The sequence below is a fragment of the Balaenoptera ricei genome, chromosome 17 (genome assembly GCF_028023285.1).
Source record: "Balaenoptera ricei isolate mBalRic1 chromosome 17, mBalRic1.hap2, whole genome shotgun sequence".
NCBI classification, from domain to species: Eukaryota; Metazoa; Chordata; class Mammalia; order Artiodactyla; family Balaenopteridae; genus Balaenoptera; species Balaenoptera ricei.
Window position 1 is genome coordinate 69,929,191 of NC_082655.1, and position 16,573 is coordinate 69,945,763.

Genomic DNA, 16,573 nt, shown 5'->3' on the forward strand with positions numbered 1-16,573 from the left:
GATAGCCATCCCAAGCCGCATGCTCTGTCCACGTGTGTGTCCCTCTGACCCGTGGGCCAGGTAAAGCTTGGAGAAGTTAACTTAAGGCACCAACAGCCAAGTGGCCGAGAAGGACTTCCAACCCGTCTACCTTATTCCACAGTTTGCTTTCTGACCACGGTGTGTCATTACTGCTTACTTGTAGCTTGTGGGGTGCGGAGAGCAGAAAAGGACAGAAAATAGGCAGGCGACTAGTATTCAGAGGTTAAAGAACTACAGTAAAATTACAAAGTGTATCAGTTGAACTATAAATATAGAATGTATAATCTTTGCCTGGAGACCTCGTAGTTTGTATTGCAGTATTAGGTAGAATTTTCCCTAAAAATTAAAATTTTATTTACCAAATAAAAGATGCAGTTTCAGTACCCCATAGCTTATAAAAAACTCAACTGTGGTTCTTGCTTGGCTTCTTTCTTTTGCTTATTACCCAGGGAAAACAATGATAAATACTAAACGTTTGTCGTAAGTTTGTCAAGGAAATGTAATGGAAAATGTTTTTCAAAATAAGGATAGATAACCAAGTGAATAATGTATGTATTAAGTTTTGAACACTTCTCAATCTTTCAATTGCATGATCAATAATCACTGCTTTATGTAGACGCGTCTCCGGTCTTCACCCATCAGGGCATTGCCCCAAAGTGAGTTGCCTCTCAAGGCCCTTTGAGGTTCTGTGGTTTGCAGTGCAAGCACTACTAACAGAAAAATTCGTTTCCCCCCAGTTTAAAGCTCACGCATCGTTCTACTACCCTCTCTTATGTGAAATTATGCAATTTGACTTGATTCCTGAACTTCGTGCTGTTCTTAGAAGATTTTTTCTGCGAATTGGAGTAGTTTTTCAGATATCACAACCACCTGAACAGGAACTTGGAATAAACAAGCAATGATGGGAAGTTAATATTCTTCTGTTGGCGTTTACATCCCTCCGTTCTTCAAAAGGACCCCGGAGCTGAGGTTTCCTACCTGCAAAATGGTTTCTCTGAATTGCAGTGTCTAAGGGTTACTGGTAAAGAAGCTTAGAACTTCAGCTCGAACCTGCAGTGCTCCAGTCCCTTTTGTAACCTGATGGATTGTTTGTTGTGTTGGGTTCACGAGCTTTTTTTCCCACAGTGTCAGCTTATATGCTCACATGTCCTTCCCTGTCCTCGGTGGCAGGGAGAGCCCCACATATTTCTGGCAGGTGTGGAAGTGAAACTTACCCAAAGAACTCTAGATGTAAAGATTTGAACTTCTGCAAGAAGTACAACTCAGGAGAGCTGTATTTTGAAGGATAAAATGTTTATAATTGGGGGTTGGGGGGAGGAGAAGAAATTATTGTTCATGGTAAAAGATATTTAGCAACTATGGTATTCTTATTCTGAAGATTTTTGCACACTCAGGCTATCTGAGATACTGGTAATCATCCTTCTGTGAAAAATTGTACAGAGATGCAGGTCTGTAATATAAAAATCTTAAACATTATATAGTTCTTCCTGCACTGTATTATTTTATTTCTTTATTTTCTTATTCATTTGCTAAGTACCTATAATATTTTGTCAAATGCACTAAACATTTGGGTTGAGCTTTTTGTCTTTTTTATTTTGTGGGGATTTTGGTTTTGCCCTTTTTAGGGGGTGATTACTTTGAGGGTTTAACAAGCCCAGAAGCTGTTGTGGCTGACACTTGTAATGATCAACAACAAAGAAGGTAGAAAATATCCCTGCTGACATAACCACCTGTAATACACTTCTCTTCAGGCTTTTAAAGATGAGCCATTAAAACAGAATGATCCTTCATGGACCGAAACTTGAATCACTGCAAAATGACTCTCGGTTGCTGTCACTTCCTTTTCTTTTCTTTTGGGTGGCGGGGCTTGATTTAGATTTTACTCTATGTACAGAATTTAATGTTGAATATATTAAAATAACAAATCTGGCATGGTTTGGGGAGGTTAGATTTACTGGAAATGTATTCATACTGTGAATTGTGCTCTGATGGTTAAACAAAACGACAAGATTGTCAAGCATTCCGTATTAACAGTGGATGTAGAAAATTTTTTCAGATGGATAAAATGTATATGGTACAGATGTAAAGTTTTCTATGTAAAAAAATTCTGTACAACTTTCTGTACAATATTGATCCTCATCTGGCATATTCTAATCAGGTTATAGGTCAATAAAGTTTTTGGATTATTTCATCAGTGCAATCAAAACCTGTGTAATCCACAGCCCCATGTTTCATTGACTTTTTTTTTTTTTTTTTTTAATTAAAAGCCATGCAACTAGGGAAAGGATATTCTCATTCACAGCTACATGTAAATTCAGTGTTCTTTAGTTCTGATAGTTTCTTTCCAGCTTCTGGCATTAGAGCCTCCCCCATATCCTGCTTTCTCAACTATACGCTATTCATAATTTAATATTTTGTGTATTTATTAACCCAGAATAAGGCTGCACTATTTGAATCCTGAGAGAAGGAGCTAAAGTTGAAGTTAACTTTGGAGCGGTTTACAGGGCTGCCATCGTGTGTCCTCAGAGTCCAAGTTGAGTGGTACGCCAGCATGAAAAGGAAAATAGAACATGCCAAGACTATTTATTTTGATGGTTGTGTTAAAAAACAGGAGAAGTGTTCAGTCTTTGCTGTAGCATCTCTTAGATCGTAAGTAGTCAGTCACTGTGAACAGAGCATTTATAAGTGCACTACGTTTATGATCCCCAAGACACAGCCCTGCTCAAGCCCAGCTGGATGCTAGAGCCAGGAGCCACCATGACCGTCTGGCCTCTCTGAGGGTAAGTGTTTCAAATGACCTGGCGATTTGTTACTTTATGGTATTATATCAGGACTCTTCTCTAGCAGAGACAGAGGCTTTCATATTACTTTCAGATGAAGATATGATTCGATTACAAACATTAGCATGCAATTTACATGCAGCTGAAATTCAAAATACCAGAAGTTTCACACTTGAGGTAGCCCTATCTGATCTTGTGTCCCATTAATTACATCAGTGGAAACGTGCAATCAGTGCCTGGGGGTGTTCTTAGCTGTCATGGTGCTAGACTCTAAGAATTATTTCCAAGAATTTGAATTAGTCTTTCTTTACTTTTTTAAAGGCACCTCTTAGGGAGGGAGTGATTAGAAAAACTAACTCACCCAAGGGTCCACAGTGGTGCAGTAAGGATTCCAAAACCCATCCTTTCCCCATGGGTGTTCCTGCCTCTCTTCAACTTCTAGAACACCTTGTCTAGAAACCTCAATTCCAGTTAAAATGAGAAATTGACATTTGTAATAAAAATAATTTATTTTTATCAAGAAGTAGTTAAATCATATAAATAGCAAACATTAATGCCTTCATTGGCACAAAAATAGAGGCAGAAGGATGATGTGACACTTAAGTGCATGGCTCACGGGAATATAATCATTAACAACTCCCATCATTTATACTGAATCAGTAGTTAATAACTGACCTGGAAATAAGCACATTTGATTCCCTCATTACATAGCAACAGCTATAACCAGTATATTTACTAAATGAAAAATTATTCTGAATAGTGATAACAATAGCAAATGTACATATGACAAAAGTATTCTGGTTTTACAGTACTGTTAAGACACTTGTGTTTTATTCACCTTATCTTACTGACAAGCAGAATTTTAAATAATGCACATACGGTAGTTGATTCCAAGAGCTCATTACCACCCTAATTTATGGCAAAATTTGTGCAAAAGTAATTCTATACAATTCTACATTATATAAATTAATAATCATGTCCTTTTATTTATGTACATACTATACATCATATACATCATCATGGAAAAAATACACCTTATATACAGGTGGAACATAAGTAACTGCCAAGTATGGGCCAAAAGTAGCACATATCATTAAGGTTCAGATTTCACATTCCTCTCACCTGAAAAGGCACTGCTGGGCCCAGTACAGGTGTATTTTAACCATGTGCAGTAGACAGGCCCTGCCAAGTGGAAGCGCCTGGTTTTACAGGAACCTGCTGCTGCTCCTGCCTCAGCTGCTCCGCCATGAATCGTTTCAGCGTTTCTGAGGTGCCCGGGCGGAGCCAGGGCTCAGTTGCTACGGAGTTCGATCCATCGTCACCCATGTGCTTCATGATGTCATCAGGGTCAACCAGTGAACTCTCATCATCTAATGGAGGCAAGAGAGACATGACTCAGGTAACACGGGCGGCAGGCAGGTCACGTGAACAGAGGTCTCCTGTAGTCTAACCCCTTAGAGCTCTGCGCTTCTCCACAGTACTGTGTTCTAAACTGTCCTGCTTTGTTCAGACCTCCTCCTTTTAGAGGTAGGAAAGCAAACCCAGGAACAGAAACAAAAAAAATCAACTGACCAAGGTGACTCCACGGTACTGGTACCAGCACCCAAAGGGATTCAAGGATAGCAAAGGAGATGGCACCCAATGTTGACTGTAGAAGTGTCAGCAGTCTTACTCTGTGTCACCTGAGGGATGCCATGCAAAACTTTGTTTTTAATTTAGCAAGGTTTTGGAAATATTCCTAGCCTCTTGAATATAAACACTGCTTTGAGGAAATAAGGTCATTTTAGGAAAGCATTAGACAGGATGAAATTACTTCCATTCGTATACCTTATCTAAGAGGTTGTGTTTACTCCATTAAGAGATATAGCTCTTATGTTGCATTCTTTTAACTGGTTATATTCAACTTCTATATCTGTATTTTACTTATTAGATAATAATAATAGGAAAATCTGTCTTCCTACCCTGTGATGTCAATTTCTTTTTTTTTTTTTTAATTACATCTCCTGGTCTGTGAAGGATTACCTCAGCAAAGGGACATGTGCACTCAATGTAATGAGTAATCAACCCACATCGTACCAAAAAGCTCCTGTTTGAAAGGACAATGTTAAAAAAAAAAAGTTTAGAAGTTGAAAGCCTTCTGAAAAAGAGGAGAGTCTTCAAATGGTCTATTTTCTCTCAATTTAAGTATATATCCCTGTTAAATACTAATTCAACTTATTGGTTCTAAAAGAAATTGAGGAATAGGTACTTCTTAGTACAGATTAAAATGCCTTTTAGCCAAAAAGAAAGCATTCCTTTCCCACTGTCCACAGTTTTCCAGGTATGATATGAAAAATACTGCTCTATCATCAGTTTACCATGTTTGCTGGTATTTGGTATGAAATTACCACCATCAGAATGCATGACATCTTACTCCTGGAGACTGAGTATAGTTTTAAATTAACAAATATTAAAGATTGGATCTAAAAAATATCTTAAGAAAACTGCTATTAGAAAATTATTGTAATGTAGCTTAACACAATAAAGAGAATTGTCCAAGTAGACCACTCTGCTATTTGCTAAAGCTAATTAAGGCTGATTACTATAATATTGTCCCATTATCCTAATGACTAACAGCATCTCCATAAGGAAGGTGGCCTAGGGCTGGCAGAGGAGCTCGTTAGTTGCCTGAGGAAGCACCCTGCCTGCCTGTGCCCAGTGATAAGCTTTAACCTGCTGCTCACCGAAGCGGTGAGAGACGGCAACGCCCAGCATGAGGAGAAGGCTATACTTTGACTTAAAGCAAAAAATACCTATTTTCTGTTTACATCTGTGTACAGAAGGCCAAGTAAAAAGGTAAAAAAGTTTTCTTTGTAGTACTACAGATTTATAATAGATGTGTTACATAAAGAACTCAAGGTTTTAAAGTCGACTTCTGATAATCTCTCACTTCCGTAGGGAAGCGAGATGCCAATACTAATCAACATTTTCCCTGCTGAAAGCAAAGGCTGGATATATTTAATACACAAAAACTTATCTGTTGAGAAGCCACTCGAAAAAGGGTACACCCTCTGGTAGATAGAATCTGATGCAAAATTAATCCTTCGTCCTGGTTTTGCTGAACTAGGCCCTACAACTCAAAGGCTTTCAAAACTCATTTCCTCTGTCCCTCAGCCATTAGTGAAAACTTCCATGAAGCAGGTTTAAGAGTTCTCACACAATCTGCTGTTGGCTATTAAACTTGGCCATTTACCTGTATTAACAGGTTTATTCTGAAGTTCATTCAGTTTCCGCATTCGTTCCTCGTTTCTCATTCTAAGCTGATCGGTATTTACACTGGATACAGATTTTAAAGAGAGACCATCTGGTGGTACGTTAGGATGACTGTTATCCTGTAATTAAGAAAAGAGAACTTAAGAAACGATCATTAATGCGAAATATATTCAGAATAAACCAGTGAGTCAAAACATGTTCTTGCCCTTGATAAATGTATAGTGTGATGAACAAAATAAAACAAATGAAAATCTGTAGCATTTATATTTCTAACTCCTGATGTTTATCCATGCAGGCTTAGATGAAGGTATAGCATTTGTGATAACATATAAATGCTGCCAGACTGGATAAAGGTGGGGAATTATAAAACACAAAAGGAAAAAAACTGAAACGTAGGGACTAAGAATCAGTCCAGCTATAAAATCAAGACGGGAGGCTTCCCTGGTGGCGCAGTGGTTGAGAATCTGCCTGCCAATGCAGGAGACTATGGGTTCGAGCCTTGGTCCAGGAAGATCCCACATGCTGCAGAACAGCTAAGCCCATGCGCCACAACTACTGAGCCTGCGTTCCAGAACCTGTGAGCCACAGCTACTGAAGCCTGTGCACCTAGAGCCTGTGCTCCACAACAAGAGAAGCCACCGCAATGAGAAGCCCGTGCACCACAACGAAGAGTAGCCCCCCGCTCACTGCAACTAGAGAAAGCCCATGTGCAGCAACAAAGATCCAACGCAGCCAAAAATAAATAAATTTTTTTTAAAAAATCAAGACAGGGTAGTACTGGCATAAGGATAGACATAGACGAATGGAACAGAAGAGTCCAGAAATAAGCCCTTATACTTACGGGCAGAAAAGCCAATACAATTCACTAGGGGAAAGGAGTCTTTTCAACAAATGGTACCAGAATAACAATATCCACATGTAAATAATGAATTTGGATCCCTATACCTCACACCATTTGCAAAAATTAGCTCAAAGTGGATTCACTGATGTAACTTTAAGAGCAAAAACTATAAAGCTCTTAGAAGGAAACACAGAAGTAACTTTCATGATCTTGGGTTAGGCACTGGTTTCTTAGATATGAAAAAAGCACAGAAAGTACAAAAAGCACAAAAGCACAAGCAAAAAAAGAAGATTGATAAGGTGTACCTCTGTCAAGATTAGAAGCTTCTGTGTTTCGATGGACACCATCAAGAAAATATCTGCAAGTCATATATCTAATATAGGACTTGTATCCAGAATCTATAAAGAACTTAGGACTCAACAATAAAAAGACAACCTGATTTGAAAATGGGCAAAGGATTTGAATAGACCTGTCTCCAAAGAAGATCGACAAATGGCTAAGACGCACAAGAAAGGATGTTCAACATCATTAATCAGGAAAATACAAATCAAACCCACAATGAAATATCACTTTACACTCGCTAACAAATGTTGGCCAGACTGTAGAAAAACTGGAACCTTCATAGACTGTTGGTGGGAATGTAAAATGGTGCAGCCACTTTGGAAAACAGTCTGGCAGTTCCTCAAAATGTTAAATGTAGTTAGTATGTAACCCAACAATTCTACTCTTAGGTATGCGTGTGTACACATACACACAAGCAAAAGAAATGAAAACATTATAAAATTTGTGTGCAAATGTTAAAAGCAGCAGTATTCATAACAGAAAAAGTGTGAACAGCCCAAATGTCCATCAGTTGTTGAATGGATAAACAATAGTGGAATATCCATACAATGAAATATTATTCAGCAATAAAAGGAATAAGTTACATATATGCTATAACTCAGACGACCTTTTGAGTCCAATAACCTCACGGTCATCCAGTATTTGGTGGTAGAGCCTAGGTTCAGACCAATGTACACCTTATTCCAGAGCAAGTTCTCTCTTTATTGGACTACACCAATTTAGCATGGGTGAGAACCCAGACCTCTCATTCCTAAACTCGAAAAAAGAAAAGGACATATCATACATACAAAGTCGAGTCCTTTCAGTTTGTTCCTCCTGCGCTCCCTCGCAGAGGGCAGCTGTGATGGCAGAGGGAGGGCGTCATCCTCGATGGCAGGATATGTCTCGCCGATGGCAGGATATGTCTCGCCGTATGCACCTAGAGGCCACACGGGGAGAAGCCTTAAACATCGACCATTTCACATCTTTTTATTCAAAGCTAAACCAAGACTGTCTTTTAATAGCTTTATTAAGATGTTATTTACATATAGTAAAATTCACCCACTATAAATGTACAGTTCAGTGATTTTTATAGAATTGCACAATCACTACAAAGTTTTACAACATTTCTATCAGCTCAAAAAGTTCCCCTGTGCTCACTGGCAAAATCATTCCCTACTCCCACCTGCCAACCCCATGTGAACACTGATCTGCCTTCAGTCTGGAGATTTACCATTCCTGAGATTCCATATAAATGGAATTATACAATGTAATATTTTGTGTCTGTCAGCATAATGTGTTTGAGGTTCATCTATGTTGTACTGTGTATCAGTACAGTTGACCCTTGAACAACATGGTGATTAGGGACGCCGACCCCCTGTGCAGTTGAAAATCCACATACTGCTATCTGCCTCAAAAACAAAGGAAATGATAAATGACTCACCCAAGGGCAGGAAGCTGAAACAGTGTGGACTGAATCAGGACTCAAACCCTACTTCTAAAGATTCCAAATACTGTGATCTCTAATCAAACACAGACTTCCCCCACACTTAATTTAAAGGTCTGTGAAATGGAAATACAGGTACTATATTTATTGAAAAAACTCTATTCAGTGGACCTATTTCAAACCCATGTTGTTAAGGGTCAACTGTAGTTCTTTTTTGTTTGTTTTTTGTTGTTGTTGTTTTTACTGCTGAGTAATACTATGCCATATATCCATATCTCATATCTCATTTTGCCTATGCACTCACCAGTTGATAGACATTTGAACTGTTTTTCATTGAAGATTATTAATAATGTTACTATGAATGTTCATGTACATGTCTTTTTGTGGCCATATGTTTTCATTCCTTTGGGGTATATTCCTAGGAGTGAAATTGCTGGATGTTATGGTAACTATGTTTAGCATTTGGAGGAGGTAGAACCATTTCACATTGTAAGAAGGTTCTAGTGTGCCCACATCCTCACCAACACTTGGAATTGTCATTCTTTTGGATCACAGCCATTCTAAGTGAGCCAACAGCCTATTTGACCATGGAGATGAATACATTACTTAAAACATTTAGAATTTTTTCCCCAACTTTATTTTGAAAAAATTAAAACTTAAGGAAAAATTATAATACAATGAATACCTAAAGTCACCATTTCTTATTTTGCCACAATTAGTTTATAACTAGAAACAGCGGTGGGGAGGGGGCAGTGTTTACTTTTTGCAGAACCAGTAAGCTGCAGGCATCATGACACTCAGTCCAAAATACTTCATCAGGCACCATCTAAGAACAAGGGCTGTGTCTTCCACAGCCACAGTCTGATTACCACATTCAGGAAATGGAACATTGATAAAATGCTATCATTTAATATATAATTGATATTCAAATTTCTGAAAGTTAAAGTATATAGCTTTTTTTTTTAAGCAGCAATAACTATATTCTATTGAATGAGATACGGGGTTTTCTAAAACTCCAAAAATATAAGTTTTCTGACTTCTTTATTATACCCCACCACTAATTCACTTGCTCTTTTTTTGAAACGGTTTACTTACAAGTTTTTACGGTCAGTAAAACTGAGTGGAAAGCACAGAGAATGCCTGTATGCCCCCTGCCACCACATACTCGTAGCCTACCCATCCATCAGCAGCCCCGCAGACCTACACTGACACATCACCATCGCCTAAGTCCATAGCTTACATTAGGGTTCATTTCTTGGGGTTGTACATTCTATGGGTTTTAACAGATCCACCATTACCGTATCATATAGAATAGCTTCACTGCCCTAAAAATCCTCTGCTCCACCCATTCATTCCTCCCTCTGCTGTAACCTCTGGCAACCACTGATTGGATTTTTTTTTTTTTTTTTTTACTGCCTCCATAGTTTGACCTTTTCCAGAAAATCATGTAGTTAGAATCATATAGTATGTAGCCTATTCAGATTGGCTTCTTTCACTTATAAACATTCAAGTTTCCTCCATGTCTTTTCATGGCTTTGTAGCGCATTTCTTTTTAGCACTGAATAATATTGCATTGTTTGGGTCTACCACTGTATATTATATATATATTTATATATATCCATTCATCTTAGAGACAACTCAGTTGCTTCCAGGTCTTAGCAAAGATGGATAAACTGCTATAAACATCTGTGTGCAGGTTTTTGTGTGAACATAAGTCTCAACTCCTTTGGGTAAATACCAAGGAATGTGAATGCTGGATCATATCGTTAAGAGTATGTTTACTTTTGTAAGAAACCACGAAACTGTCTTCCAAAGTGATGGTACTATTTTCCATTCCCACCAGCAATGAGTGAGAGTTCCTATTGCTCCACATATTGCCAGCATTTGGTGGTGTCCATGTTCTGGATTTTGCAATCCAGAACTTTCATGATAAATATTTTTAATATTTATTTGGCTGCGTCAGGTCTTAGCTGCGGCACGCAGGATCTTTCATTGGGGCACACAGGCTCAGCAGTTGTGGTGCACGGGCTCTCTAGTTGTGGCGCACAGGCTCCAGAGCGCACAAGCTTAGTTACCCTGGGGCATGTGGGATCTTAGTTCCCCCGGGGCATGTGGGATCTTAGTTCCCCCACCAGGGATCAAACCCATGTCCCCTGCACTGAAAGGTGGATTCTTAACCACTGGACCATCAAGGAAGTCCCATGGCCATTCTAATAGGTATGTAGTGGTATCTTGTTGTGTTAATTTGAATTTCCCTGATGGCACATGATTTGCATTTCCCTAATGACATGATGTGGAGCACCTTTTCATATGCTTATTTGCCATCTGTCTGTCTTTGGTGAAGTGTCTGGATCTTTTGCCCATCTTTTAATTGGGTTGCTTCTTGTTGAGTTTTAAGAGTTCTTTGTGTTCCTTGGATAAGTGTCCTTTGTCAGATGTGTCTTCTGCAAATATTTTCTCCCAGTCTATGGCTTGTCTTATTCTCTTGATATCGTCATTCGCAGAGCATTGAAGTTTAATTTTAATGAAGTCCAGTTTATCTATTATTTCTCTCATAGATTGTGCTCTGGTGTTGTATCTAAAAAGCCATTGCCATGCCCAAGTTCTTCTAGGTTTTCTCCTATGTTATCTTCTAGGAGTTTTATAGTTTTTGCATTTTACATTTAGGTCTATGGTCCTTTTTTTTTTTTTTTTTTAATCTTTATTGGAGTATGGTTGCTTTACAATGTTGTGTTAGTTTCAGGTGTACAGCAAAGTGAATCAGTTATATATATATATATATATATCCACTCTTCTTTTCCCATATAGGTCATTACAGAGTTCCCTGTGCTGTACAGCGGGTTCTTATTAGTTATCTATTTTATATATAATAGTGTGTATATGTCAATCCCAATCTCCCAATTTATCCCTCCCCCTGCCCCACTTATCCCCTGGTAAAAGTTTGTTTTCTACATCTGTGACTCTACTTCTGTTTTGTAAATAAGTTCATTTGTACCCCCCCCTTTTTTTTTTTTTAAGATTCCACATATAAGCGATATATGATATTTGTCTTTCTCTGTCTGACTTCACTCAATATGATGATCTTTAGGTCCATCCATGTTGCTGCAAATGGCATTATTTTGTTCTTTTTTATGGCTGAGTGATACTCCATTGTATGTGTATATATACCACATCTTCTTCATCCGTTCCTCTGCTGATGGACATTTAGGTTGCTTCCATGTCCTGACTATTGTAAATACTGCTGCAACGAACATTGGGGTGCATGTATCTTTTTGAATTATGGTTTTCTCCGGGTATATGCCCAGGAGTGGGATTGCTGAGTCATATGGTAGTTCTATTTTTAGTTTTTTAAGGAACCTCCATACTGTTCTCCATAGTGGCTATACCAATTTACATTCCTACCAACAGTGTAGGAGGGTTCCCTTTTCTTCACACCCTCTCCACCATTCATTGTAGATTTTTTGATGACGGCCATTCTGACTGGTGTGAGGTGATACCTCATTGTAGTTTTGATTTGCATTTCTCTAATCATTAGTGATGTTGAGCATCTTTTCATGTGCTTTTTAGCCATCTGTATGTCTTCTTTGGAGAAATGTCTATTTAGATTTTCCACCCATTTTTGATTGGGTTGTTTTTTGGATACTGAACTGCATGAGCTGTTTGTATATTCTGGAGATTAATCCCTTGTCGGTTGCTTCGTTTGCAAATATTTTCTCCCATTCTGTGGGTTGTCTTTTTGCTTTGTTTATGGTTTCCTTTGCTGTGCAAAGGCTTTTAAGCTTCAATCCCATTTGTTTATGTTTTTTATTTTCATTACTCTAGGAGGTGGATCAAAAAAGAGCTTGCTGTGATTTATGTCAGAGTGTTCTGCCTATGTTTTCCTCTAAGAGTTTTACAGTGTCCAGTCTTACATTTAGGTCTTTAATCCATTTTTAGTTTATTTTTGTGTATGGTGTTAGGGAGTGTTCTAATTTCATTCTTTTACATGTAGCTGTCCAGTTTTCCCACCACCACTTATTGAAGAGACTGTCTCTTCTCTATCGCATGTTCTTGCCTCCTTTGTCATAGATTAGGTGACCATATGTGCGTGGGTTTATCTCTGGGCTTTCTATCTTGTTCCATTGACCTATATTTCTGTTTTTGTGCCAGTACCTTATTGTCGTGATTACTGTAGCTTTGTAGTATAGTCTGAAGTCAGGGAGCCTGATTCCTTTAGGTCTGTGGTCCATTTTGAGTTGATTTTTGTGAAGGGTGTAACGTCTGTGTCTAGATTCACTTTTTTGCATGTAGATGTCCAATCTTTTCTCCACTGTACTGCCTTTGTTCTTTTGTCAAAGAACAGTTAACTATACTTGTTTGGGTCTATTTCTAGGGTCTCTATTCTGTTCCACTGATCTATTTGTTCTTTTGCCAATACCACACTGTCTTGATTACTGTAACTTTACAGAAAGTCTTGAAGTCAGGTACTGTCAGTTCTCTGACTGTTCTTTCTTCTTCAGTATTCTGTTGGATATTCTGGGTATTTTGCCTCTCCATATAAACTTTAGAATCAGTTCGTTGATACCCACAAAATAACTTGCTGGGATTTTCATTGGGATTGCACTGAATCTATAGACAAGTTGGGAAGAACTGACCTCTTGACAATACTGAGTCTCCCAATCCATGAACATGGAATATTTCCCCATTTATTTAGTTATTTTATTTCTTTGATGAGAGTTCCATAGTTGTCCTTATATAGATCTTGTACATGTTTTGTAAGATTTTCATCTAAATATTTCTTTTGGGGGGGTGCTAATGTAAATGATATTGTATTTAAATTTCAAATTCTACTTGTTCATTGCTGGTATATAGGAAAATGATTGACTTTTGTGTATTAACCTGGTATTCTGCAAGCTTGCTATAACTGCTTATTAATATTGGGGGGGGGGTTTGGTGGTGGGGGATTCATTCTTTCACATTTCCTACAATCATGTCATCTGTGCACAAAGGCAGTATTATTTATCCTTTCCCAATCTGTGTACCTTTTATTTCCTTTTCTTGCCTTACTGAATTAGCTAGGACTTCCATAATGATGTTGAAGAGTGGTAAGAGGGGACATCTTCATCTTGTTTCTTAGCTTAGCAGGAAAGTTGCTAGTTTCTCATCACTAAATGCTAGCTGTAGGTTTTTTGTAGATGTTCTCTAGGGAGTTGAGGAAGTCCCCCTCTAAGTTTGCTGACAATTATCATGAATAAGGTGTTGGATTTTGTTTAATGCTTCTGCATCTATTGATAATGATGATAATGAAGATTTTTTTCTTTAGCCTGTTAAAGCAATGAATTATATTTGAATGAATTATACTGAATGTAACCCAGTTTTGCATAACTGGTATAAATCCTACTTAGTCGTGGTATATAATTCTCTTTATACATTGTTGGATTCAATTTGCTACTGATCTACAGTTTTCTTTTCTTATGATGTCTTTGTCTGGTTTTGGTATTAGAGTAATGCTGGCCACATAGAATGAGTTAGGAGTATTCCATCTATTTCTATCTTCTAGAAGAGGCTGTAGAGAATTGGTATAAGTCTTCAGTAAATGTTTGGTAGAATTCACCACTGAACCCATCTGGGCCTGGTGTTTTCTGTTTTGGAAGGTTATTAATTATTGATTCAATTTCTTTTTTTATTGTTATTACAGTCAATTTGGGGTTTTTTCCTAGCTTTATTGAGATATAACTGACATACTGTGTGAGTTTAAGGAGCACAATGTGAGGATTGTGAAATGTTTACCACAATAAGGCTAGTTTACACATCCTTCACCTCACATGATTACCACTGTGTTGTTATTATTGTTGTTACAGTAAGAGCATTAAAGTTCTACTCTCATAACAACTTTCAAGTATAAAATGCAGTATTATTAACTATAGTCGCCATGCTGTCCATTATATCCCCAGATATTCAACTTATAAATGAAAGTTTGTACCCTTTGACCAACATTTCTCCACTTCCCCCACCTCTCAATTTCTTTCAATTTCTTTAATAGATGTAGGCCTATTCAAATTGTATTTGGCAGATTGTGACTTCTCAAAAAAAAAAAAAAAAAAAAAAACATTGACACTACCAGCCTTACCCACATTCATCAGAACAGTGGCAACAGTCATGACTAGGGGATACTTGTGGTGACCATTAATCAAAAACACAGACTGCATATCTTTGGTCTAGTATAAGGTCTATGTAATGAAATATTCTGAGACACTGTCTTGAGTGCCCCAGACTGTCTTCATTATTAGCAGGAACTGGTCACATTTCCCTGATGTCTAATGAGCCATCTTCCCATCCCTATTTCCTACTGATTTCTCTATCTTTACTCACTCTCCACAGTATGACTTCCTTGCAAAAGAAAAACTCATTAAAAAAGAAAAAACAGAAAGAAATATAGGCTAGTTTGGAACGCTGATCACTTGAAAATATAAAGTAATTGACATGAAATAAAACTAACATGTAGAATGGAGAATTCCCTGATGGACCTAGGATAGCAGAAATGCTTATGATCAGAGCACACAATTATAAGTGTCTATTACAGTACATGTACCTTCACATATCTTCTCAAGACTAAGTTATATTCTTATGGCTTGTTAAAATTAAAATATTTACTAAGATAACTGTGGATTCACATGCACTTGTAAGCAGTAAGGGAGACCCCCTTGTACAGTTTGCCTCGTTCCCCACAACGGTAACATTCTGTACAACAGGGGCAACAGCCTCACACCCAAGATACTGATAAACTCCTCTGATCTTATTCAAATTTCCCCAGTTTTACTTGTACTCATTTGTGTGTTTGTGTGTGTATTAAGTATCTGATTTTGAAAATTTTGTTAAGTTATATTTGATGACTATTAGTAATACAAAATATTCCCTTTTTTTACCATCTTGCACAACAAAGAGTAAAGTACTGATTTTTTTAAGTATGGAGAAAAACACTTAAAATAAGTATAAATAATGCTTAATATTTAAAGAAATAGGTTGGTAAAATAAATATACTCACCAATAAAAGCACTATCAGATTCCAGTAATGAATTTTTCAAGAAATCATTAGTGTCATCTCTGGGCTAAAAGAAACATCATATATTAATGACTATTTTTATTAGTCCTGTGTGGAAAAACAGCAAATTTGTACTAAGGCACAAGTCTCCACACTCTCCCCAAAATTAGCAAAAGAGGATAGGGAGAGGTAGAACTGGCTGCTTCCCTCCTCCGCCACATTCCAACACCCAGAAAATACAGGAAGGACCTTTTATTAAGAGTTACATTATTGCTGATAAAAATATAATAGAGTATGAAGCAATGAACCCACTTTAACATTAAAAGTCTTTAAACCATGTCGAGATTCATTCATTCTCTCAATAAATCTGTTTAGTGCACTTACTATTACCTCTGTGCTAGGAACTGGAGATACAAAGATGAGCAAGAGTTTCTGTTCTGGAGTGGATCACAGTCCCATGGGGGAGAGGCATACCCTCAGATAATGACAGCCCCACGTGACAGCAGCTGTCACAAAGGCATAGCACAGATAGAGAGGGACAAAGGAGTAGGGAAAAAATAATGCTAGGGTTGGGCTTGTAATGAGCTCTCAAATTAGAGGTAAGAAATTTACATATAGAGAGTTTTACAATAATGTCACCTTACATGTTGGAAGGAACCTAAAGTCACCCAACGCCACCTCCCTGCACTTCCCTTCCAGATTTCTAGGATGTGCTAGAATACTCCAGTGAAGAGCTGTCCATTAATTTCTAAGGAAATGCATTCCACTGAGACATAGCATTGGTTATCGGAAAGTTCTTCTCTTTCACTGAGTTCTTCCATGTACTGAATTCTTTTACATTTAACACCCACTGACTCTACTTCTGCTTTCTAGCATGACAGTAATGGTAA

General features: G+C 37.8%; 2 protein-coding genes across 16 annotated transcripts in view; one reads left to right on the forward strand and one right to left on the reverse strand.

Moving 5' to 3' along the window:
- The window catches only part of ARFGEF1 (ADP ribosylation factor guanine nucleotide exchange factor 1), a 145,025-nt gene extending 142,813 nt beyond the window's left edge, over positions 1 to 2,212 (forward strand). For both annotated transcript variants that reach the window (XM_059902335.1, XM_059902336.1), the window contains exon 39: positions 759 to 2,212. In XM_059902335.1, coding sequence (XP_059758318.1) covers positions 759 to 923 — 165 coding nt within the window. In that variant the 3' untranslated portion in view covers positions 924 to 2,212. The remainder of the gene's footprint in view (positions 1 to 758) is intronic.
- Positions 2,213 to 3,316: 1,104 nt separating this feature from the next.
- Positions 3,317 to 16,573, reverse strand: part of CSPP1 (centrosome and spindle pole associated protein 1) — a 225,941-nt gene continuing 212,684 nt past the window's right edge. For 13 of the 14 annotated variants that reach the window (XM_059901811.1, XM_059901810.1, XM_059901821.1 and 10 more), the window contains 4 exons: positions 15,687 to 15,750; positions 8,025 to 8,155; positions 6,034 to 6,172; positions 3,317 to 4,171 (listed from right to left, as the gene is read on the reverse strand). In XM_059901811.1, the coding sequence (XP_059757794.1) occupies positions 3,960 to 4,171; positions 6,034 to 6,172; positions 8,025 to 8,155; positions 15,687 to 15,750 (546 nt within the window). In that variant the 3' untranslated portion in view covers positions 3,317 to 3,959. Of the gene's footprint in view, positions 4,172 to 6,033; positions 6,173 to 8,020; positions 8,156 to 15,686; positions 15,751 to 16,573 lie in introns of those variants that run through there. The other variant, XM_059901818.1, reaches the window with a different exon arrangement.